We start from the raw sequence: 25,820 nt of genomic DNA, 5'->3' as shown, positions 1-25,820 counted from the left end.
TGTCTCTTCTTGTGATTCTTTAGAAGTCAGTTGTCCTAAGCCAGAGATTCAAAATGGAAAAATCATCTTGGGATTTGGACCCCACTATACTTATAGAGACTCCATGGTGTTTGACTGCAATAGAGGTTTTATTCTCAAAGGAAGCAGTTTAATCCACTGTGAAGAAGATAACAACTGGGACCCTCCTCCTCCCACTTGTGAGCTCAGTAAGTACGGGCCATGAAAGGATTTCAATGTTTCCATCTAAATTACCCAGAAATGCTGGTGAGGGCATACTTGTATGCCTAGACCCACTTGCCCCACCGTGAACATTTAAATTTAGATCAATGACTGTCTTTGTCTTGTAGTTATTGGGAAAAAAATGATTAGAGTCCACTTGTGCAGGTTGTGGACTCTCCAACCCTAAAGGGAGACATTAACATTGTAGATTAGTATATTTCGTTCAACAATTCTCTTGCAGTTAGTAGAAAATTGTTTTGTTCCAAAAAAAAAAAAAAATCATTACATTATGATAACTGATTTGAAAGATAATAAAGTGTCCCGTGTGGAGGGGGGGGAATGCCTTTTCCTGACTTCCACCAAAGGATTATATGGCCTAGCTATGATTCTGACACTCTGCAATTATAAACTTACGTGAGTCACTGAGAATTACGTTAATACTAATAACGAAAACTTGGTGCTAGTCCGTTTTCTGGTGTGGCTGATCCATCAGCCAGGGCAAGATGGTTCCTGACTGAATGAACACATGGCATCCCTTGGTAGGACAGGCTAGTCGATGATCACGGTTGCATCCCGAGTAACGGCATCGCTTCCCCCTTGTTCTTCTTTGACGAGCAGATAGCTGTCTTGGCTTACCAGACATCCCACATGCCTCCTGGGAGATGTATAACTACCAGATGCCAACAAAACAGGGAGTTTATCCTATTGGAGCTATGCTGAAATACAGGTGCCGTGATGGCTATAAACCTACTTCAGATGAGCCTACGAATGTGATATGTCAGGAAAATTTGACTTGGACCCCGTACATAGAGTGTAAGGGTGAGTTTCTGCTTTTTAAATCTTTTTGTATATTAAATGCCCAACCTGGGCTAGTATTTCTTTTTTTCTTTTCTTTTCTTTTTTTTTTTCACCTTAAATGGAGGCAATTTTATCTTTCAAGAGAAATTGAGAATTATAATAATTCAACAGAATAGTGCAATATTATTGTCAGGAGGGATCATGCAAGTCTTGGAGGAGCTGAGAATTATAACCTTTCCTTATCCTCGTTTAAAATCAAATGGGGGGGGGCGGCGCCTGGGTGGCTCAGTGGGTTAACCGTCTGGCTTCGGCCCAGGTCATGATCTCACGTCGGGCTCTGGGCTGACGGCTCGGAGCCTGGAGCCCGCTTCACATCCTAGCCAACACCTGCTATTTCTTGTTCTTTTGCTACCAATCAATCTGACAGGGTTGAGGTGATATCGCACTGTGGTTAATTTCATTTCCCTGACGATTAGTGATGTTGAACAACAACTTTTCATGTGTCTGTTGGCCATCTGTATATTTTCTTTAGGAAAATGTCTATTCAGGCATTTTTAATCAGATTATTTGATTTTTCAGTGTTGAGTTTGAGAAGTTCTTTGTATATTTGGGATATTAACCCCTTACTGAATGTACCGTTTACAAATATCTTCTTCCATTCAGTAGGTTGCCTTTTTGCTGTGTCGAGGGGTTCCTTCACTGTGCAAAAGCCTTTTATTTTGGCATAGCACCAACAATTTATTTTTGCTTTTGCTTCCCTTGCTTGGAAGCGATAGATCCATAAAAATGTTGCCGATGCTAATGTCCAAGAGATTAATGCCCATGCTTTCTTTTAGGAGTTTTATGGTTTTGGGTCTCACATTCAGGTTGTTAGTCCATTTTGAGTTTATTTTTGTATATGGTGTAAGACAGTGATCCAGCTTCATTCTTTCGCATGTAGCTGTCTAGTCTTCTCAATACTCATTTATTGAAAATACTGTGCTTTCCCCATTGCATAGTCTTGCCTCCTTTGTCACAGATTAGTTGTTTATATAAGCATGGGTTTACTTTGGCGCCCTCTATTCTATTCTAGTGATCTATGTGTCTATTTTTGTCCTAGTACCAGACATTTTTAATTACTACAGCTTTGTAGTATGTCTTAAGAGCTGGGGTCGTGTTACTTCCAACTTTGTTCTTCCTAAGGATTATTTTAGCTATTAGAAGTCTTTATGGTTCCATATAGATTTTAGGATTATTGGTTCTAGTCCTGTGAAAAACACTGTTGGTATTTTGATAGACACTGCATTAAATCCATAGATTGTTTTGGGTGGTATGAACGTTTGAAGAATATTAATTCTGCCAATCCGCAAGCATGGATATCTCTCCTTTTGTTTGTGTCATCTTCAATTTCTTTCAACAATGCCGTATTGTTTTCAGAGTATAGGTCTTCCACTTCCTTGGTTAAATTTATTCCTAGGCATCTTATTCTTTTTAGTACAATTGTAAATGGGACTAATTTCTTAATTTCTCTTTCTGCTACTTGGTTGTTAGTATATGGAAACTGAATAGATTCCTTTTTTTTTAAGCTTTTATTTGTTTATTTTGAAAGAGAAAGAGAGAGAGAGACTGAGAGCAGAGGGGGACAGAGAGAGAGAGGGAGAGAGAGAAAGAATCCCAAGCAGGCTGCACGTTGAAAGCGCAGAGCCCAATGCAGGGCTTGCGCTCACAACTGTGAGATTGTGACCTGAGATGAAATGAAGAGTTGGACACTTAACCGACTGAGCCGCGCAGGGCCCTGAGACACAATAGATTTCTATGTATTGATTTTGCGTCCCGCAGTTGTTCTGAATTTATTAGTGCTAATAGTTTTTTGGAGGAGCCTTTAGGATTTTCTATATATAGTATCATGTCATATGCAAATAGTGACATGCAAAGCAAAGCAAAGAAGCAAGGTCAAGAGGATGGGAATAAACAATGGGGATGGGGGAAGGAAAGTTGGACTAGGGGTTGGGCAGTGCTCTTTAACAAATTTACTTCTTCCTTATCAATCTTATTTACTTCTTCCTTATCAATCTGGATGCTTCTTATTTCTTCTTGTCTGATTGCTACAGCTAGGACTTCCAGTCCTATGTTGAATAAAAGTGGCAAGAGTGGGCATCTTTGTCTTGTTCTTGGTCTTACAGGAAAAGATTTCAGTTTTTCGCCATGATCATTGTGATGAAAAACCATGGGTTTTTCATGTGACCTTATTTTGAGATGTTTCCTTTAAACCCACTTTGTGGACACTTTTTTTGTCACGAATGGATGTTGTATTTTGTCAAATGCTTTTTCTACATCTTTTGAAATGATTATATGTTTTTAAACATGTTTTGCCTCTTGTTAATTTGATGTATCACATTCATTGATTTGCAAATATTGAACCACACTCCCATCCCTGGTATCAATCTCACTGGTTTATATTGAACGGTCCTGTTACTGTATTGGTGAATTTGGTTTGTTAATATTTTGTTGAGGATTTTTGCATCTGTGTTCATTAAGATTATGGCCTGCAGTCTTCTTTTTTAGTGGTGTTTGTTTCTGATTTTGGTATCAAGGTAATGCTGTCACCATAGAATAAATTTGGAAGTTTTCCTTCTGCTATTTCTGGAATAGTTTGAGAAGAATGGACGGTAACTCTTCTTTAAATATTTGGTAGAATTCACCTGGGAATAGTGAGGCCATCTGGCCCTGGACTTTTTTTGTTGGAAGTTTAAAACCTACTTTAAAATCATATTTATTTTACTCACTAGAGTCATTTTGATTTAATTCTTTAATAAAGGATATTTTTTAACCATTTAAAAAGCAGAAGTGAGGGACACCTGGATGGCTCAGCCAGCCAGTTAAGCATCCGGCTCTTGATTTCAGCTCAGGTCATGATCTCATGGTTTGTGAGATCCAGTCCCACGGTCAGCATGGAGCCTGCTTGGGGTTCTCTCTCCCTGTCTCTCGCTCTGCCGCTCCCTCACTCATTTTCTCTGTCTCTCAAGATAAATAAGTAAACTTAAAAGAAGAAACTATTAAAAATAATAAAAAGCAGACGTGAAATGGTATTTACTCCAATTATCAGACAATCTGATTCAGTGTGGAATTGCACTCATGACTTAAATACTTAAAAGTATTTTTTACAGTATTACCTAAATATGAATGTTATAATTTAGAAAACATATCAGTCTTGGACATTTTTATTGTAATTCATAAATAAACGAGTGGTGAGAGTATTTGAGTATGCCCCAAAGTATCCCCATTGTAATGCTAGTCAACCTCCTGATGTGAAGAATAGGACATTTTAATTTGCTCTGATATTTTCTTTACCTCAAACTATATCAAGTTCTACCTTAAAGTAGTTCTACTAATGAATAAGAAATTATACCCTTATATCAGCTCTTATTGCATTAAAATTAAAGACCTTAATAGCTCTTTCTCTTAAATTTGGCATCAAAAAAGAAAACTCCTGGCCACATGCAAGAATTTAAATGTCTTTCTGTGCATTAGTTGTCAGGTGGCTATAAACTTTTAAGGACAGTTTTCCTCCTGTGACTGAGGCAGCGTAAGCTATTAGCGGGGTTAGTAATGCTGTGACCCTAGTGAACACACAAAGCGATGGATGTCATTTGTCATTGCTTTTGAATACTTCTGAAAATTTACATTTTCATGGAGGTTTCATCCCACTTCTTGTTTTGGAGGCTCCTGATGAAATTCTTTAGTTGGAGGGAAATGACTGGGTTGGAGTCCTTTAGCAATCGGGGGCAGGGAGAGCAGGTCCAAGTGTCCCTGGTACCCTCCTCTGTTTCTCCAATTTCTCTTCAGTGGCGACATCCTCTGAAGGGGGAAATGAGCTTATTAGCCATAGGAACTTCACTGAAGTGATTTTACTAACCTTTAGTCTCACTTTTAATTTTTTAGAGGTATGTTGCCCAATACCAGAGCTGAAGAATGGCAAAATCAATGAACAGAGATCCAGTTCTGTCAATAGCTGTGATTTTTTCAATGGAGACGCAGTTTTATATACGTGTTACCAGAAATACAAGTTTGAAGCCAGATGTCAAGGAGATGGCACCTGGTATCCCAAGACACCAACATGTGATGAGAGTAAGAGCTTTTGGATTTGTGTTATTTTAAATGTTTCTTTGTATCAAAGCGATGGAGATTATTAAGGGAAGGTTTGAAATTCGCTAAAAGATTTTGTATACCCTGCACGGTTTTTGGAGTGGATAAATTTGTTAAAGAGCACTGCCCACCCCCTAGTCCAACATTCCTTCCCCCCTGCCCCCATTGTTTATTCCCATCCTCTTGACCTTGCTTCTTTGCTTTGCTTTGCTTCGCTTTGCTTTTCTGCATCAGGAAATCGGCCCCATGTAATAGATCAGCTGGACTTTTCAATTATTGCCTCGTTTCTCTTGGTATTTTTGTCTTTTCTTGCCTTCTTTCTGATCCATATGCCTTAATCTGCAGTTCAATACCCACTCAAACCTATTTGAAACCATCTGTCTAAACTTGCTTCCTTTCTTCCTCAAACTTCCTCCTTTCCTTTTGTGTTCATCCATTTAGCTTGCACACACATACCCCAAATATACACCTATGAACCAGGCTCGGGTTTCCTCTGTTCTGTCAATTGGTTATCATGGATACCTCCCACATAGCCATAAGCGGGAGCTAAAGAGGCACTTGGGCAGTGGTGGATGGGCACAGGTAGGATCTGGGCAGCCTCTTTGTGCCAGATGTTGTGCCATCGGGTCCTGCTCATGCTCAATCCCAGATGACGACTTCCACTTTATAAACGAACGGTTTGCTCCCTGCCTGGCCTTCTAACTTGTTGGTTCTGAGAGACCAAGCTCATGAAGAGTGATGTTGGCACATGCTCACTTCATGACCCAATGTCAGGCACGGTTCCTATCAGGACCAAACAACATGCCAAGAGTTGTGTCTCCAACAGCACATAATTCTCTGCAGCAGTGCATGGCCTTGCTTCAGGATCTCAAGGGTCTATGCTGTCATCGTGCCATTGACATTTGTATGTTTTCCGACTAGAGCCACCTTCAATATACGAGGCTCTGCAGGGTCCTAAGGTCCAAGCAACAGGACGATTTCACTGACAGTGAACTAGCTGCCAAGCCGTATCCCAACATGGACTGCACACAAACCCAGCTATGTTTTATGTCATCTAGCTCATGGGCTGGAATCGTATTCCCACGTATGGAAGATCCTGCCTCTGGAAACGGGAAAGTTCTATTATATGTTGTGCATCTTTTTTTCCTTAGTGTGGTGTGCCATTTATAATAGTTCGACTTTAGTTTGGAGGGATAGCCTAACAAGCCATGTACCCTGGACCTCTAAATATTGCACTGATCTGGCAAACCCTTGAATCTTTACCTTCTATATGCTGGAGCATCATTACGAAGGATGGAAAAGCCCAGTCTTTCCCTTCACCTCCTGTCTCCCTTGTGTGTCCCTTTTACTCCTCACGCAGCACACTCACAGCATTTCTGGTGACCAAACATGTGGTTTTTTTTCTGACACAAGGAATTCTCCACAACACCATCTGGATGCACTGTAATTTACTCAGTTCCAACAGTATGGACCTGGAGATTGTATCACATGCTACACCTTAAAGACTCAGTCTCACAAAGCTTCCCCGCCCCTCCTGACTTCAGATCTCAAATGTGGGTAGTGGGTCCCCAGGTTACCACCAAAATCTGCCCAACTTGGCTACAAACTGGAGGTTCCCATGACCTCCTTCCTGAGTTCCATTCATTTGCCAGAGTGGCTCACAGAACTCAGGGAAACACTTTTGTATTAACCAGCTTATTAAAGGATCTGACGAAGGATACAATGAACAGCCAAATTAAGGGATATATAGGGTGAAGTCCGGAAGGATCCCAAGCACAGGAGCCTCTGTCCCTGTGAATTGCAATCCATCACTTTCCCAGGACGTGGATGCGTTCACCCACCTGGCAGCTTTCCAAACCATGTCCTCCTAAGATTTTATGGAGGCTTACCCTCTGTAGCATGATCAATTATTGGCACTGCTTCCCCCTTCTTTGGAGAGGAGAGTGAGGCTGAAAAATTCCATGCTTTATTCATGGCTTGGTCTTTCTGGTGACCGGTTCCCATCCAGGAGCCATTGCAAGTTGCCTCAGTAGAACAAAAGATGTTCTTAGGGTTCTCAGCACTTAGCAATTTACAAGGGTTTAGGGGTCTGCACCAGGAACTGGGACAGGTATCTATCTGTCTCTCTCTCTCTATTATCTATCTATCTATCTATCTATCTATTTATCTATCTACACATTAGCTTCTTCTTGCCCATACAGTAGAATTAACATGATGCCATTGATATACTGGATCAATGTGGATGTCCAGATAGTTGTAGTATCTTCAGATGCTATTATGACAGGGGCAAGTGACTAATCATACCCCAGGTCTAAAACTAAAAATGTGTGATTTGATCCTTCCATGTGTATGCAAACTGTTTCTGACCCCTTTTTTTCCGATTAGCATGAAAAGAAGGCATTAGCTAAACCAGTGACCCCATTTACCTGAGGATAACTAAATCTACTTTAGCAAAGATACCCCATGTGAAATGAGACTAAAATGTTCAGTTTTCAATACTTTACTGTAATTTCCCAGAATCCTAATTTTCCTGGTAGACAGATTGGGGAAATAAATGGCGATATGATGGGAATGTAGCTTTTGTTCAAGAGTGGCACCAATTTTCCCATTCCACTTTCCCCTTGGCATATGATGTATTTTTTAATATAGTATCTCACCTTCCTGGGGAAGATGATGGGGAGAATCAATGGCTTCTATTTGACTTCTTGGATATGACTAGTCTTACCCCATAGACCAAGAACTCAATATGGAGTTTGGACCTAGCATTGGTTTTGTTTATTCCCATTATACTTTTGAAGATATTGGATATGACTGTCAAATGGTCTAATGAGGGGGCCATGGTGGTTCCTCACCCTGAGACTTACAAGGGGGCAGCCCAGGTCTTGGGTTTGACACTTGATCCCATGGGCAGAGAAGATCACAGGACAGAAGGAAGCCTCCTACAAACCACGCAGATTCTGGGGTGAGCTATATTTTACATTCTACAAGCTCACACTCTGTCACTTTTGTCTCTCACCATCAAGGCTGTGATTTCCCTCCTACCATTGACCATGGACAGTTTGAACGAAATCAAGCATTTGGTATATTCGGTCGTACTGAGGCGATATATAAATGTGACAAAGGATACACTCTAGTTGGTGAAGCTCGACTCTCTTGCAGTTCTTCAGGCTGGTCTCCTGCAGCCCCTCAATGTAAAGGTAACTCCTGCTCCCTTTCCAGTCAGGTGGGTGGAAATGTCACAAAAGCACCGAGAGCACAGCTTCTTCCTGCCAGGGGCAGCACAGAAACATTTGATGTGGTTGACTTGAAATCATTACTGTGTTCCGGATGCAAACATTACAAAGGGCCTACATTAACATCAACCTCCCCAGTCTTTCTCCCAGTCATAAATCTCAGCCCGATTCCCACTTTCAAGAAATATTCTGAAAATTTTCCTAGTAAAATGGGACTAATAACAGTCCTCCCTTCACAGAGCTGAGAGAATCACATAAAGTGCTTAGCTCGAGTCTGATATGTGGTCAGTGCGCAACAAAAATGCTAACGAATATTATTGCTACCGAATAAAAGATAAAGCAATTAGCAGCACCCACGATAGTTTAATCTTATAATCCTAGCTTGTTGTCGTGCCCTTTTTCTTATACTTATGGATTCCTTGAAACCATGTTTCCTTTGTAGCTGTCTGTATGAAACCAGAAATAGCCCACGGAAAGCTGTCCGTGGATAAGACTGAATACATTCAAGCTGAAAATATCAGCATCCAGTGTGACTCTGGCTATGAGTTGGTCGGTCCCCAAAGCATCACTTGCTCAGAGAGCAGAACCTGGGACCTCGAGGTGCCCAAGTGTGAGTGGGTAAGTGGCACAGTTCAAGGAAAGTTCCAGTCCTATCAAACCCTAAAAATGGTGCCTCTCCACAAGCGCTGTCCCAGCCAGCAATGGTGAGATCTGACTTGTCAGGATTCCCTCCTGAGTCCCTCCAAGGAACTCTCTTTTATCTTGAAGCACTGTGGTCCCTTAGGAGTGACAAGTTTTCCTCTCTCACTGGAGTTAGGAAAACCTGAGCCCCTTAGGGAGAAGAGGGTGTCGGATGCCTGCAACACTGAGACCCAATTTGACTTTTTCTAGACTATCTAATATTCTGTGTTCCATTTCTGGATGGTTTCAGAAACAGCCTCTGTCTTCACAGAGGCCCCTTGTGAAGCTGTCTGAGAACCCGTCCCTATTCATCTAGGGAGGACTAAGTTGGGGCCCGAGGTGTTTTCTGTTTTTCCTGCTCACCCGCAAGTTCTGGGCTTCACCTTGGCCCTGAGCCCTTAGTCTTGTCCTTGTCAGGAGGACACTGACAACCCCACTCCATACCTACATCTCTTTTAGGTGATTCCTGAAGGCTGTGGACACGTGCTTGCAGGAAGGAGGGTCATGCGGTGTCTCCCCAACCCAGAAGATGTGAAAATGGCCCTGGAGGTGTATAAATTGTCTTTGGAAATTGAACTGCTGGAAATACAGAGAGACAAGGCAAGGATTCCTGCTATGGACTCACCACCGTAATTTCTCCCAAGAGAGGGAGAAACACGTGCTGCCTTCAATACAACACTGGTCGCTTCAGCTTACCCACTCTCCTGCCCCCTTTGTCCCATCACTCATGGTAATAAATGTCTAGAAAGGACAATTTGTTCACGTGTAGTCTTTGAGACTGTACAATTATCGATCACCTCCTAGCTCATGTTTTTTGCTTTTCTGGACACAAAGTGCCCATTTTTGTTTTCAAGTAAAAAAAATTACACGTCAAATTTAGTTTCGTTATTTGTGGTCACCGGGACTCAGTTCTTAATGAGGTCTCTGAAGTAATCCATTGCTTAAACTAATTCATTACTTCCCTGCAAGGGCCTTGGACACGGATGTGGGCTCGCAGCAAAGCGTTTCCCGGGATCGCTCGCTACACAGGTTCATGTGTACACATCACCCAGGGCTCTAGTAGTTTTTTTTATTATTATTTTTATTTATTTAATTAAATTTCAGTCAGTTAACATTCAGTGCAATGTTCGTTTTGGGAGTAGAATTCAGTGATTCATCACTCACGTACAACACTCGTGCTCCTCCCAACAAGTGCCCTCCTTAGTTAAATATAGTTGGGGTGCCCTCCATCACCCATGTAGCCCATCCTCCCCCCCACTTCCTTCCACAAACTCTATGTTACTTCTGTATCGTTAAGACTCTCTTGTGGTTTGTTTCCCTCTCTTCAGTATTTAGAGTAAATGTAGACACACCCCGAAGTCCTGGTCCATTCTCCCCACTTTGAAGGGAGTCACGTCCTTTACCAAACCCCATGAACCTGGCCTCTGCCTCTCTAATGCTGCCCCTCAACTTCTACCTGACACGAATGGGATTTATGTTTGTGTCCGAACCTCTTTATTCTTTTTTTAGGGAACAAAGTCTAAAGGCTGCCGAATGTGAGGCCCACATGATGGCCACCTGTGTGTTCCCAAGTCCACCATCTGATTTGGCCCCGTTGTCCTTAATGGAAATGTAACGCGGCCTGAGCGACTATCCCATACGTGAGGAGAAACCCCCATCAGTCACCTGTATATCTTGGGGCATCCTGGAGGCTGTTGTTCCTTCTCTCACCACCTCCTCCCATGGCTGCGTCCTCTGAAATCGCTCCGTCAGCGAGTCTCTTCTCTAGGGGAACGTTGGCCTCTTTGTTTCAATTTCCCCAAATGTACTCTGCAGAGGCACTGGTGTCCCACAGGCTTTCACTGAACTTTACATGTCCCAGATGGGCTGGAACTGCGAGAGAAACCCACTTGGCATGGAAGGTTCCACTGAGGGTCCTGGAAGCCATTTGTCTGCCCCAGCCTCGGGGAACCCAGGAGATGTTTATTCTGGATTGCATCTTAGACAGAGGTTTGTGGGTGACTAATTTCCTCGGAAGGTGGCCCCAGAAAGCACGGTGAGCGAGTGGGTAGCGGGATGAGAAGATGAGAAAGGGAACACAGCGAAGAAGGGAGCTTTCTCGGGGTGTCGACTGAGGCTGCAGACAGGTGTGCGGTTCCGAGACTGTTCTCTGAGAGCCTGTGGATCACAGTTCTGCAGAGTCCTTCCAGGGATGAGGACCTGGAACGTTTGTCCACCAATTCCCCTCTCCCATTGGTGGAGACTTGTTCCAACATCTTCGACAGCCAACCCTGTGGGCCCCCTGAGCAGTCTCCTGTGGCCAGGGAGCACCATCAGGCACAGAGACCCTGGTGGCCCGATGGCTCTTTGGCTCTGCCTGCCGTAGCCTTCAGGGTCGGGACGTGCACAGGGCACATATGGCCTCTTCCAGTTTCCTTTTCTCTATGGCTCTCTTCTGACATCTGTTCTGGTCTACCTCTCTCTCACCACTCTAAACTCTCATTTCTCTTTATCAGGTCCCCTGTGACATTTGCTTTTGTCCTTATCTCGCATTGAGGTTTCTCTTGTTATCTGAATTCTCATAAATCGAATAATTGTCTACACTAAGTACAAAACAACTAAAATTCACCAACAAGTCAACAATCTGCTGTAACAAACATCAATCCTCGCTTTTGGTTTTGGGGAGTGAGGATGTGGAATGAGCCTCAGGGGTCCCGCAGACATTCTGGGAATAGAATTGCAACATTGTCTCCTGCTATTGTTTAATTAGCTGTGCATCATAACTATTCTTTCCAAATTTTTCTTCTCTTTTTTTAAAATATGAAATTTATTGTCAAATTGGTTTCCATACAACACCCAGCGCTCATCCCAACAGGTGCCCTCCTCAATGCCCATCACCCACCCTCCCCTCCCTCCCATCCCCCCATCAACCCTCAGATTGTTCTCAGTTTTTATTTATTTATTTTTTATTTTTTTATTTTATTTTATTTTTTTAATTTTTTTTAATGTTTATTTATTTTTGAGACAGAGAGAGACAGAGCATGAATGGGGGAGGGGCAGAGAGAGAGGGAGACACAGAATTGGAAGCGGGTTCCAGGCTCTGAGCCATCAGCCCAGAGCCTGACGCGGGGCTCGAACTCACGAACCGTGAGATTGTGACCTGAGCTGAAGTCGGACGCTCAACCGACTGAGCCACCCAGGCGCCCCATGTTCTCAGTTTTTAAGAATCTCTTATGTTTTGCCTCCCTCCCTCTCTAACCTTTTTTTTTTTCCTTTTTTTTCCTTCCCCTCCCCCATGGCCAATTTTTTCTTCTCAAATGTGATCTAAGATTGTGGAAAATATTGCTAGTAATATGCATGAGCCGAGCAGGCTTAAAAAAGACCTTTTCAGAAGATTTTGTAGCAGAGGAACTTGTTCAGTCTGTTGCTCATCAAGGGTTTCAGTGAGAGAAAGGAAAGGAGCCTGGGCACTTGATACCAAAAATCTAAGATGAAATTGAGAACATTCAGAAAAACAATGTTATCATCTTATGAGAACGGGGCAGATGTATCATTTCAAAACAACTGAATTGCCGGCATCATTTTACCTTAGCAGGAGCTATGCAATTGCAAGCAAAGAAAACTCAAACGGATCACCGTTTAGCTCATGTCTGTGTCTTTCTGGTGTGTTTCTGTTTATCAACTTGTAACATCAGCAGGGACTGGGGAGAGGGTGTTGACCAGTTCTCTGGGGTGAAATGTGGCTGAATATCAGACGACTGCTGGTTTACCCACTGGCTCTCACTGATTCGCCACCAGAGAGGGTGACTATATATGCCTCCATCCTTCTTCTTTGCCACCAAACTTCGACTCAGAAGAGTTTTCACTAATTAATAAAGAACAGTAGTTTGCTTATTTTGTTTTGTTGTAAGCTATTTGAATTAGTTTTCTATTTCATTATGATTCATATCACATTATTTTACTTTATTTTTTTTCTGTAAGACATGTTTTCTCTGGCATACAAGAAAACCTCATTTTGACTGATACTGCATATTATCACTGCTGAATATTAGAGAACTAGATGATGTTTTAAATGTATTATCTACGTAAAATTCTTGGTGTATTTTTGCAGCTGTGTTTAAGAATGTTGTGCTGATACGGATGAATTGGTTTGAATACCGGCATGGGTTGGGAATGAATACTTTCTCCCAATTTCATAAGGAAAACTAATGTTCCTGCTATCTGAAAAGTCACCTTCCACACCATTTTTATGGTGGATTATAATGGAATAACAAAATACGCTTATATTTTCCTATTATTTCCTATTATATTTTCCTATTATATTTTCCTATTAGTCGAGTATATTCATACGAAGAATTATCTACCTCAAGCTTCATTCATTATCTGTCCAGAAGACGTAGTTGAGGCTTGAAATGCCAATCCTTCTTGCTTCCTTCCTTAACACTTTCTATGACTATGTGAGCAGTGCAGAGTTGTATTTTCACACTGATATGAATTCTTCCTTCACTCTTTAACAGTATATTCTTCGGTGGATAAATGTCTCAGGTCCTAGATGAATAGTATATATGCATCTCAAAATTGTCTAAATTGAATGCATGTATATGCAAACAAATACTGAAATAATAAAGTTGGGTATAAATGACTCTATTTCATTTTTTTTCCCTTTTTCTCTTTCCATTTTTAATTGAAATTTCATGTTGAACGTTTCAGTTTTTGTACATAATTGTATAAATTACAAACCACCTTACAAGTGCAACCGTTTCTTGACCTAGCAACTCTACTTGTCTTTGAAATTAATTTAAAATATGTGCACATTTAGCAAAGTAGTGAACCAATCAGACCTTTTTAGTCTCCATGGATGGTTCTCCCAAGGTCTATTAGGATGAGCAGAGCCTAATCCCAGGGAAACTGGTAAAGATGATGAATTCACACCTCAAAGTAGGTAACCACTCTCAGGTGAGGGAGCTGGGGTATCGATCCGATAATTGCCATCAGTTGTTAAGTGAGATCTGCTTCTGGAAGGTGTTGATTACCTCCCTTTTGTCTCTATAGGTAAAAAGGCAGAGTACCTTTAAATGATTCCGGAAGAAGTCTGAGCAAAAGGAGGCAGAAGTGACCTTTGGAATTTGTCCAGACTGTGCTGAAGTGCAGCGTCCTAGTGATATAGACGGGACGTCTGTATACTGCATTGTGCAGCGACTGCTTTCACGTCTGCAGATTCGGTTTTGTTACTTGCTCTGGGTCTTGGATCCGTGCTTTCTTCTCTGTTGCTTTTTTATTTTCCTGGAGCCTATCCTTTCGGAACTACCTGGGAAATGATGCATAGGAAGTAACAATAGGCGTCCTAACCTATTTGAAACCGTCTTTAGGTTGACGCTTGATTGAGAATTCAGCTGGGTATAGAAAGCTAGGTTAAAATAATTTTCCCTCTCATTTTGAAAGAATTTCTCCGTTGTCAAAAAAGAAAAAGAATTTCCTCATTGTCCTATTAACTCCAGGACAGCTACTGAGAAGTCAGAGGGTATCTTACCTTCTGACCTGATGTTTCCCACTACCCTGGAAACTTCTAGGATACACTCATTACCCACGATGTTCTAAAATATCATGCCAAGAACTTTGCTAAATTTTGTCTTTTCATGTATTATATGCAGTTCTTGATGAGCCCTTTCAATCTATAAACTCAAGTTCTTCTGTTCTGAGAAATTTTCTCATATAACTTCTTTAATAACGTTTCTTCACTGTTTTCTCTTCACGGACATAAAATTAACCCAATATCGTTTCCCTTTGTTCATTAGGCATCTTTGTTACACATTTTGTCTTCATTCCTACCCTCAACACTCCACATATTTTTCGAGAAATTTCTTTGGCTTTACATTCCAGGCCCTTTGTTGAATATTTCAATTTCTTTTAAGACCATTTCATTATAGCTCCCAAAAGATTTTTACTCTTTTTTCCAAAAAATTGCATCTTGTTCTTTCTACCTAGATTCATTCTTGTCTCCATGCAGCTATTTAAAATAGAGAGGCATTCTCTTTACAGTGTGCGAACGATCATTGGTCAGTTTTTCTTTTTATAAGAGCAAAGCCCAAATCACCTAATTTAAAGTTCTATGGATATGAACAACTTTTGCCGGCATTAGCCTTCCTTGCAGGGTTGATGGTACAGTGAGGCATTTAAATTGCAGTTGTGGCAGAAACTGCTCCTTGGTTTCCTAAATTAACCCCTCCCGCTTTTATTTTAAGGAACAGAATCACTTCCACCATTTTAAATATCAGCAGGACACGTGACCCCTCAGCAAGAGCCTCCCCATGGCTGCAACTTCCCAGTCACTCCCCTGCTTGTTCTCTGCTTCCTCTTCCCTCACGCAAAGGGCTGACAGGGTGCTTGGAGCCAACTTCCGCCTCGCTGAGGAGGACAGCACCCCAAGGCATGTGGAGACAATAAGCAGAAAGGGACAGTGGTCCCTGGTTGACCATATTGGGCAGGGCTGCTGACCATCCTACATGCTCGTATGCCTCTTTGTTCCATGAAAGAAAAACCAAGTTCTACATGATTTGAGCCACTACGTTTTGGGGTGTCCTGTCTGCTGACAAGTATGGGGTGGGAGTCTCCAGATCCTAGTGAATATTAGTGCCTTCTCCCTCACCGTCTGGTTTCTCTAGAGAAAGATGCTCTGGTCTTCTGCCTGCTTCTTTACAACTTGACTTTCTACCATGCCAGGTGAGGAGATTGTCGCCTCTATACTCTCCCTGAATTCCGATTCCTCCCTCCGTTCCTGCGCCCATTTCCTCGATCACATTACTTGTGCCCCATTAACAATGAGAGCCTCTGATTCTTTCCTGAACTGATTGTTCCCAACCCTAGAAGGTAGGACATTTGCCCGTGTTTCCTTGTTTTAGGTGAAGTGTTTACCCTCCATTACGACTCATTTGTCCTCACCTTTCTTGCAGAGGTTTGTCCACGGTGGTGCTGAGCAATTACACCATGAGTAAATACTGTAGCAAGTTACATGAAATGTTCATTTGGTGCTACAGTTTAATTCAGCCTCAGAAAAACAACCAAGAACCCCCTGCTAACACCTATTCTCTGACTAGAAGAATGTAAATTAAAATCAAGTGATTTTTTTCTGTTCTAGGTTTAATAACCACAGGGAGAAAGACATTGGTAAGCTAGAGGCTCTGCTACAAAAAATCTTAACTCAAGTAAGAGTTTTGCCATTTTGCATTGATGGGAGCTATAAGGGGTGGGGGGGGTATGTTACTTTCTAAAATTCCTGTGAGTCCAGGAGTGACTGTTCCCAGTTCTGCGTTTTTGTCAACTTTAGGCAAATACTCAACATTCTGATCCTGATAGTGAACCCATTTGCAGACTTAAAGCTATGAATTCTTGTTATTCAAAATATTTAAGAAATTTAAATATGGATTTTTGCAGTTTTGAAAGTTTTATTTCTAAAATGCCATTTTTTAATTTGAAACTTTAGATGGTATCTAGCTCAATACCAGTGGAAGCTCAAATATTACAAGTTTTAAGTTATATTTACCTTTTTTTTTTTTTTTTTTTTTTTTTTTTTTTTGGGACAGAGAGAGACAGAGCATGAACGGGGGAGGGGCAGAGAGAGAGGGAGACACAGAATCGGAAACAGGCTCCAGGCTCCGAGCCATCAGCCCAGAGCCCGACGCGGGGCTTGAACTCACGGACCGCGAGATCGTGACCTGAGCTGAAGTCGGACGCTTAACCGACTGTGCCACCCAGGCGCCCCATATTTACCTTTATATAAGGCCAAAATGTGCAAGCATCAATGGGGCCAATCACGAGGCAGACATCACGTCATATTTTTTTTAATGAAGCATTATTAGACTTCGATAAAAGATTAACTATAGGATATAAGAGAAACTCTACATGGTAATCCCAGGGCTGGGAGAGGGTAGCGAGAGAAGAATAAACTTCAAACAGGGTCCCTCCCAAGGCTGTAGCTGGAACCCACTAGATGCCAGGGAAGTTCACGGGCGGCATGGCATGCACCAGAGCTGATCTGCAGAAACCGACCCTCCAGAATTCAGGCAGCACATAAATGACCTGCAGGTGATGGCTGCAACATGGACCTGGGCTGCTGGAGGGGCACCAGAGCACTGGGTGACTGTGACGTGAACGGCATGTGGTGGCCAGGCACAAGGGTGTGCTCGGCGAGCGGGAGCCCAGCCCCACGGCAATCATGCAGGGAGGAGCCGGGAGGTGGGTCAGGTGTATGGGCTTGCAGATGGAAGCTGGCATGGTAAGAGGCTTGAGATAGCACCTCTGTCGGGAGAACCACAGGAAGGTGATGGCCGGGCCACTTAAGGGCTGCAAGGTTGACATGGGACGGACTCTGTGTGATGGGCACAAGCCTGGGGCAGAGTGCCGCTGCAGAACCTCCTTCTCACTGGGCTAACCTACCTGGAAGCAGCGAGGAACAGGGGAGAGTCCTTTCTTCCTTCAGTGTCCTTCTAGCACCCTCTGTTGAGAAAGTTCAACGTCACAATCACCTCGAGAAACTCCAAGCAGTTCTGATTCCATACCTCCGAGCTGTGATGAACAGTGACTGTAGAGCCGAAAGGCAACATAGCACTAACTGGCACAGCACGACAGCTGGAAGTTGCTAAAGTAAACATGCAAAGTCAAAACCACGCAAGGATTGCTCAGAGGTAGACGGTGGGAGAGGAAGTGCCAGAAGAGTAGCAACAGATGTAGTACAATTTAGATTAGGATAGTCATTTTGTTTGAGTTTATTTTCAGGCAAGGAAAACAAGGAAAATACGATGATTATATATTTGCTATTGGTTGAGAAAAGAAACACAGTTCTGAAAAGGGACCTTATTTGCTTTTATTAAAGTATATAATTTTGGGGCGCCTCGGTGGCTCAGTCGGTTAAGTGTCTAAGTCTTGATTTCTGCTCAGGTCATGATCTCATGGTTTGTGGGTTCGATCTCCACCTTGGGATCTGTGCTGACAGCACTGAGCCTGCTCGGGATTCTTTCTCTCTCTGTCTCTCTCTTTCTCTCCCAGCCCCTTTCCCGCTTGCACTTTTATTCTTTCTCGAAAATAAATAATTAAACTTTAGATATATATAGAACTTTAACGGCAGAAACAGGTGGAGCACTGCCTCAACACGGATCTGACAAGATCAAAGCGGCAGGAGAATGGACAGTGAGGTGCAGAGAGACGGAAGGATCTTGGATTTGATTGACGAATCTCGGCGAGAGGACAAGCTGTGTAGGAAGATGTTGCAATACTGCTGAATGGGCTTCCTGATCTGGAAGAGGACGAGGGTGGCACCATGGAATCTGTTAAAAGAACCAGAAGTGACATGGACTCACTGGCCTTAGAGTACCTCCCAGAGAATGTTCCCCCTACAGGAAGAGCTGGCTCTTTTTTCGTGGACTGATTTTTAAAAATTACAAAGATACGAAGTGTTTTCTTTCAGTCTCCTAATGCAGATCATTAAGTGACGAATCTATACTCAAAAAAGGACACTCAGTTTGTGGCAGCAAAGTGCAAATGTGAAAATACTCACTGGAATGAGAAACTGATGGAGATTTCTCAAGAATGCAAAATACTTAGTTAGCCCTTTGAGCTGGAGTTCTTTATTCACTAGCTTGTGTTTGAAGGTGACTGATTATAAACGTTGACCTTTAACTCTGATTTTGCTTTACTGTCAGAGTTTAACATTTCCCAACTTCTTATATGTGTCCTGTGACACAGGCGATTGAAGAGACAGTGGGAAGGACAAAGAAAGAGGAAGGTGGACATGAGGGGATTGTTAACTTCCCACGTGCCCCCCCTCTGAGAAGCATTCTGAGCGGCTGTGTTTAGCGCCCGCAGGTACAATGGGTGTTGAGATAATCCTTTCACTGATTCCTGGGATTCCTAATTGTCACACATACAGGAAAGAACAGATGAAATGTTTCTGCCTTTTTTCCTTCCTGTCATTGCCATCAACCAACAAACATGCATTATGGATTACTCATGGGGTTCATTGAACAGTGGGACAAAGGAATTCTGATGAAAGAAAATCACGGTGTCTGTTCCAAAGAGTTTCCTGCTGAAGCACTGAGATACTGTGTTCAAGCTACCACTTGATGTTCCTTGTCATTTGGGTGTCCAGGCGATGGTGGTCCTCCACCTGATTTGCTGACTGGCTTCTCCAATAAACAAATTGCGTCAGACACACTTCAAAACTGGGACTGCCCTGAAATACAGCAGCCATCCTGGCTGTCATAGAATCAGCTCACTCTGTATTACTTCTCATGCTAGGGGCCCAAAGGACTATTGTGTCTTTTGTGTCAGTAAGTATCAACATTTATTTTTCTCACCTGTGCTTTTGTTTTATTTGGGAATGTTCTCTCAGGAACTCACTGAATTCTTTATCTGAAATGGCAATCTTTGATCAAAATTGTCTTCACAATTATCATCGCCTAAGCTATTTGGAAGAAGTCAGTTAGGAATGCACACGGAGATACTTTTCTGATGGTAAGGATATCAATTATATATCCCTTTTCCTTGTTTCCCTACAAGCAAGTGCGACCATATTCAAGAACATACATTTGTATGGATAACTGGTCGCTATATCACATCCTTAATGATCACAGTGATCTAACGGAGCAAACAAATCTAATTACATTTTTTACTTCTTAAAATATATCAGAAATATGGGATAAATGTTTACATTTATTTTTCTTCAAAGTAAAATTCAGTAAGTCATGGCCCCCTTCATGTCACCTGCAAAGAATTCTGCTCTCCTCACTTTAACAGCACAGGTTGGTTTGAAGTTATCTGACTTCGTAGAAATGGAGTGATACGTTATGTGTTCTTTCTTCCATGTCTTTTAATTTTTTTTTGCTAACCATTATATTTGTGAGATGCGTCCACGTTGTGTGCGGTCAAGGTTCAGTCATTTTAATTTCTGTTAAGCATTCCACCATTGCATGAATCTAACACTGTTCACTTGCCTACTCTAGGGTTAAAGAACAGTGGGGTATTTTCCATTTGTTTGTGGCCAGGAACATTTTTGCACATGTCTTTTGCTGACCACATCTATTTTTTTAAAAAAACAATTTTATTTTTTAGGCCTACTGTGAAGTTTGAACTCACAGCCCCGAGATCAAGAGTTGCATGCTCTACAAACATAGCCAGCCAGGTGCCCCTGAACACATCTATTTTTGATGAACAAATACCTAAAAATGGAGCTGCTGGATGGGTGCATCTGTTCAGCAGTTTTCCACAGTGGTTGTACCGGATGGTAGCCTCCCACCCTATCCCTGCACAACGTGCAAGTTCTTTACAATATTGCTGTTTTTTGTTTGTTTGTTTACGTATCTATGTATGTATGTATGTATGTATGTATTTGCGATATTCTGCTGGGTATGAAATGGTATCACATTGTGCTTTTAACTTGCACTTCCCTCCTGATTACTGAGGTTGAACTACTTTTCCTGTATTTGTCGACCATTTGGATATCATCTTAACGTGAAGTGCTATGGCAAGTCTTTTATCCATGCTCCGTGGTCTACCTGGTTCTGATTATTTGTAAGAGTTTTTAACATTATCTGTAAAAAAAGTCTCTGATGAGTTAGGTATTGTAAAATTCTGTATTCCTGCTCTGGTAGCTTACTTTTTATTTAATGTTCATAAGGTGCTTGATAAGCATACTTTCCTACGTTTTTGTGGCTATAATTTTTCAAGTTTTTTTTTTTACTTTAAGTAGTGGTTTGGTTCTTTAAAAAATTTTTTTTTCAGTTTGATTACTGGGGTTTTTTTGGGGGTATGTTTTGTGCGTTTTTTTGTTGTTTTATTTTTTTGTTTTATGGTGGGGGTTGTATCCTGTTTAAGAAATCTATCTTGGTGGCCTTAGTCCCTCTCTTCATCCCTTGCCTGGCATCCTCAGCCCCTCTCTCTATTGCCTGGTGGCTCATGCGGCCAAGCCCACTAAGTGCACAGGCAAGGCGTGTGCTTATCCACTCTGCTGTGCTCAGGTAGGCGTCCAAGGCAGAATGCTCAAGGCCCTTGGGTCACTCTGTATGCTTAGCTACTTGATCTAGCCTGCTTCAACTAGTGTTCCAGCCATATGCCAAATCTTTTTCTAGAATTTAGTTGTTTTGACCTCAACAATCATAACATTCTTTGACAGTCTGCTGTGTGCCAGGTGCTGAGGGTACAGCAGGGAATAGACGAACACACACTCCACAAAAGCTGATAGTCCAGGGCAGGAGCCAGCTACTAAACATTAATCCTATCAACAAAATGTTCAAATAACCACTGTATTGTAAAGAGAGGGAGCGTCCTGTGTCAGGGATGGAGCGGCATGGCCTGGAAGGAAGGGCCATTGGAATCATCAGCATCCCCCATACTGAAGGACATTTTATTTTCCAGAGATTATTCTTACCACGTAAAATGCCGTTTCATAGTCCAGCGATTCTCTTCCCTAACGTCTGCTTGTATTCAAAAACGTTCTGTCAGATTATGGCTTTAGAAGCTTAACAAAACATGGTAGTAAGTGGAAAGTATGCCGTTCCCTTCTCTAGGCCCAGCTTTTAATTATTTTGGTCCTGGTGGGGTAGTGGAACTGGAAGCAAGCCGAGCGGCGGGTCAGCCAGCCAGACCACTTAGCACCTGAAAAGTCCCCCAAGACGAAAGCAATAGAGAACGACTTTATATAGACGGCAAGAGACGGACGACTGAGTGGGCAGGTATCAGGACAAAGTTTAGTGGAAACTCTTGAAACACAACAGTTCAATTCAACGGAAGAAAAGGCATTCTGATGAGGATGACGATGAATCAATTTAAAATCTTTAGCAGACTGGAACTTCATGGAACAATTTTATGACAGACAATACTTGGCAGGAGTTAAGGTTGGAGTCAATATTTTCTTTGGTTATTGCCTGTATGCCTTTTAAAAATAAACTTGTGCCAAAATAGATATAAATAAAAGTGGAAAAATAAAGAAATGATATCTATGTCTGCCCTAAGATCACAACTGTATTTGCCCGTATTTTTCTTTTAGGAGATTTATGGCTTTACTTTCACAGTTATATTCATGACCACCCCAAATTGTCACGGTGTGAAGTAAAGAACCAAGATTCCTTTTTTTCCCATGTACATATCCAATTGACCTGGTGCTTTTATTGAAAGGACCTTCGTCTCCCCCATTGCTCTGTAGTGTGTCAGTTTGTCATAAATCAATTGATCATGCCTGCTCGGGGCTTATTACCTGACTCTCAATTGTTAACCTTTAGTCCATTTGGTTTCCTACACGAATACCACACTATCTTATTTACTGAAGATTCATAACGGGTCTTGATATGTGGCCATGTAGTTCTTTGGTTTTGCTCCTCTCCTCCCTTATCCCCTTCATCCCCCCTCCATCTCTCTCTTCCCTCATCTTAGAGATTGCTCTTACAACTTTTGATCCCTTACATTCCATATGAATTGTAGAATCAGCTTATCATTTGTTTAAATCAAAATGCTATTGATCTTGATTATGATGCAGTGTATCCATAGGTCAGTTAAGGAGGCGTTGACCTTTACACAACGTGATGAAGAAGGAGTTGTTCTGGGGTCTTCTCCACCCTGATAGAGGCAGAATGTTCCTAGGCATACTCCCCTAAGTAATAGATTCAGGATCCCGTACTTTAGATGGAAATTCTTTGACACCGTTGGTTTGCAACACTCCTGGTATCTTCCTAGCTATAATGGGAAACTGACCCCTCTACGAGGAGGGCAGGGAGAGATAGAAGAGGCAGGCCCCTCCAGATGGGTGGTTTTAATAAGCAAAGGGAACTGACATGTGAGTACTGTCCTGGGTGGCGGGAAGACAGATGGATCCCTGTACCTTCCCACCAAATCTTTAGTTTACAAAGAGGCCTAAACTGGTTTCAGTCGCATATACCATGCAGCTGTTCTCAACACCACATCACTATTTCAAGGATATGTCCTTCAAGCAGCCTGGAGGAGTGAGAAAGGGAGAGAGGAACCCACATTCCAAGGACAGGGGAGGCGTGGGAGCCTTCGAGGGTACAGGCCCAGCTCATAGGCAAACTGGTGGTCCCATCGTTCCGATGACGTTCCCCAAAAGGCACAATGGAAGGAGCTTCGGATGTGAATCCGATCTGGGTTCAGAATCTGACACGACCACTGAGGAGAAAGGTTTGGGGGAGATTTACTGGGTCTTTCCCAGTTAGGTTCCTCATCTGTTACATGGAGCTATAACACCTACGTCATATTTTTATTTGAAGAAATTAAATGCAAGGATTTATGTAGATGTTGGAATATGATTAATAAGCAGAAGTGCTTTCTAAAAAAATAATCTTCTGTTAAACTATTGAAATCACCTCTTTTATCTGACATCCTCAGGGTTTATTCTAGTTCCTCTTCATAAAATGAAGCAACTGGATGGTGTGTTTATCCACTTTCCTTTCTCTCCAGGGAAGGAAATTGAATTGTGTGCTGTCATCAATATTACAGACGGATGCACTTATTTCTGAGTCACTTATTTCTGAGGAATGTTCCTCTTTAGTTTTGAGAGCTAAGCATTTTGGTTGTTGCATGCTTCATTTGCACTTACCTCAATTCAGCTGGGCGGCGTAGGTCATTTTGAGACATTTCCCAGTGCTTATGATCCTCTGTGGATGAATGCCTGTGTATCTTTAAATGACAAATATACACAGCTGGTCCAAGAGGGAACACACGAAATTCAGGTTGGTAACTTCTTCTGTGCCCTTGGCAGAGACTAAAAGAAATAAGCTGAGTGAAAGACTAAGGCAGTGATTAATGGACCAGTCTTCACCCAGATAGCTATTAATAAGCTAAGTCTGGAAATGAACAAATATGCCTTCTACGATATAGAAGTTAGTGCTTTAGTTAGAAATACAATGCTAGGCTGGAAGCTCCTTCACTCCGATCCAGTGCCATTGAGAAAGTCGTGAATTTGTCGCGACCTTCTGTCCATTTATCACGCTTGATCCTCTCCCACTTAATTTTCCATGCGCGCTTTATCTTTGCTGTAAACACCACGCTGAGAAATTTCCCTTGACTCTCCAAATGGAGTAACCCCACAATTGATTACACTTGGCATCATAGATACTCAAGGAAACTTCCATACTGAGGGAATATTTGCTGTTTTGACTATATTTTTGTCTTTCCACAAGGTAGACTTGCAAGCTTTTTCTATTCCAATTAGGCTCTGACGGGTGTAGAAATAAAATTGAACTACACGTCTTTTTTATTCCTGCCTTTCTACCGGGAATTCACACCAGTGCATGAAGACAGGACACAGCAGGAAGATGGCATAGAGCAGCACCTCGCCCTCATCCCTGAAGAAACGGCCACGCATCCCGGACCATTTTCCTCGTTTATCTAGAATTCTCCAAGAGAAATGTTGTCTGTAGGTAGACAACAAGCCACCAAGTGCCCCCCACAACACTGAGAAATTCTCGGGGTCACATCTGTAAATCCTCATGGAATCCAAGAGAACATTCATGTCAGGCTCATATCATTCTCCCAAGACCTGGAGCTTTATTGGAGCCCCATCAGATCCTGCCCAGTACTGGGTGTACTTAATTCTGCCCCTCCCCTTTAGTGACTCAGACTTACTTTTGGTTCGGGCATCAATTTCCTACTGACTTAGAGCTTCACTTCAGCCTCATTCGGGGCATCTGAGAACACTGGGTCGCAGCGCACGATCTCTGAGACTCTTCACCATGTCCCCCAGGTTGCAGGGAATTTTCCCAGCACTGTGTCTCCTTGGGGTCTTGTCTCTACTGCAATGCCCATTTGTCCTGTGCGGTGAGTACACACATGATAAGGAAAGGGGGCGAGTTGAAACCAAGGTATGGAAAATAATTCCTGGTTAAGAATTAGTTACATATAATCGTATGACAATAATTCAGTACAATTTTGGAGAAGGACCATGAAGTATGTATTGAGAAATATATTTAAATAATTTTAGTCTTTCAGATACAGGCCGTGGTAACTCAGAACACACAATATAACAAATCTAAGAGCAACCCATCTAGTCACGAAAATCTTTTAATTTTAATTTAATTAATTAATTAATTTTTTACAAACAGTGCCATGACACTATTTCTTTTTAAATTTTTTTAATGGTTATTTATTATTGAGAGACAGAGAGTGAGCAGGGAAGGGGCAGAGAGAGAGGGAGACACAGAATCCGAAGCAGGCTCCAGGCTCTGAGCTGTCAGCACAGAGCCCGACGCGGGGCTTGAACTCAAAAAACCGCGAGATCATGACCTGAGCTGAAGTCGGACGCTTAACGGACTGAGCCACCCAGGCGCCCCTTAATTTTTATATTAATGTATTATATTTAAATGGATGCTGTTCAATTCTTAAAGATTTCAGTCTTTCACAGGTTTCATTATTTTTCTATGGCATTAATAACTGAGTAGAAAACTTTTGCCAACCAGAAAGTAAAACTTTATATTATCACAAACAATGAGCGAATTTATCAGAGTAAGATTACAAAGCCCTGTATACACTGAAAACATTATATAAGTGCAAGATATCGTATTGCAAGTCAGGGAATAATTGTCCCTAACCACTGAGCCCCGAAAGGGTTGTCAGGACCTACAGGCCCCACTAAGGTAGTGCTGATTATAAATGCAGACATGAGCGTTTTTTTAGTTTGTAAGTGGAAATATGCCAATAAAAGTAATATTTCTTATTCATCTGCCAATACAATCTCTTCTTTAAAAGAAGGCTATTTTAAAAATATTTACATCCGTGTCCCTTAAACCA

General features: G+C 42.0%; 1 protein-coding gene, 1 long non-coding RNA gene and 1 pseudogene across 4 annotated transcripts in view; 2 read left to right on the top strand and 1 right to left on the bottom strand.

The window, feature by feature from the left end:
• Nucleotides 1-25,820, top strand: part of LOC131496399 (C4b-binding protein alpha chain-like) — a 52,651-nt gene that overhangs the window by 18,239 nt on the left and 8,592 nt on the right. Inside the window, exons 7-12 of one of the 3 annotated variants that reach the window (XM_058701925.1) lie at nt 24-206; nt 838-1,038; nt 4,939-5,124; nt 8,166-8,339; nt 8,818-8,993; nt 9,516-9,810. In XM_058701925.1, coding sequence (XP_058557908.1) covers nt 24-206; nt 838-1,038; nt 4,939-5,124; nt 8,166-8,339; nt 8,818-8,993; nt 9,516-9,689 — 1,094 coding nt within the window. In that variant the 3' untranslated portion in view covers nt 9,690-9,810. Of the gene's footprint in view, nt 1-23; nt 207-837; nt 1,039-4,938; nt 5,125-8,165; nt 8,340-8,817; nt 8,994-9,515; nt 9,811-25,820 lie in introns of those variants that run through there. The other 2 variants (XM_058701926.1, XM_058701924.1) reach the window with 2 other exon arrangements.
• Nucleotides 16,459-17,605, bottom strand: LOC131496401 (uncharacterized). Its single transcript, XR_009254475.1, has 3 exons — nt 17,469-17,605; nt 16,803-17,330; nt 16,459-16,575 (listed from the first exon to the last, which is right to left on the bottom strand). It is a non-coding gene; the product is annotated as an uncharacterized LOC131496401 (long non-coding RNA).
• LOC131496400 (anaphase-promoting complex subunit 13-like) lies at nt 18,212-22,189 on the top strand (annotated as a pseudogene).

Source organism: Neofelis nebulosa, chromosome 15 (genome assembly GCF_028018385.1).
Source record: "Neofelis nebulosa isolate mNeoNeb1 chromosome 15, mNeoNeb1.pri, whole genome shotgun sequence".
In the NCBI taxonomy this organism is placed as follows: domain Eukaryota; kingdom Metazoa; phylum Chordata; class Mammalia; order Carnivora; family Felidae; genus Neofelis; species Neofelis nebulosa.
Note: the sequence above shows the minus strand (reverse complement) of the source record. Positions and strands in the feature narration are given on the sequence as shown.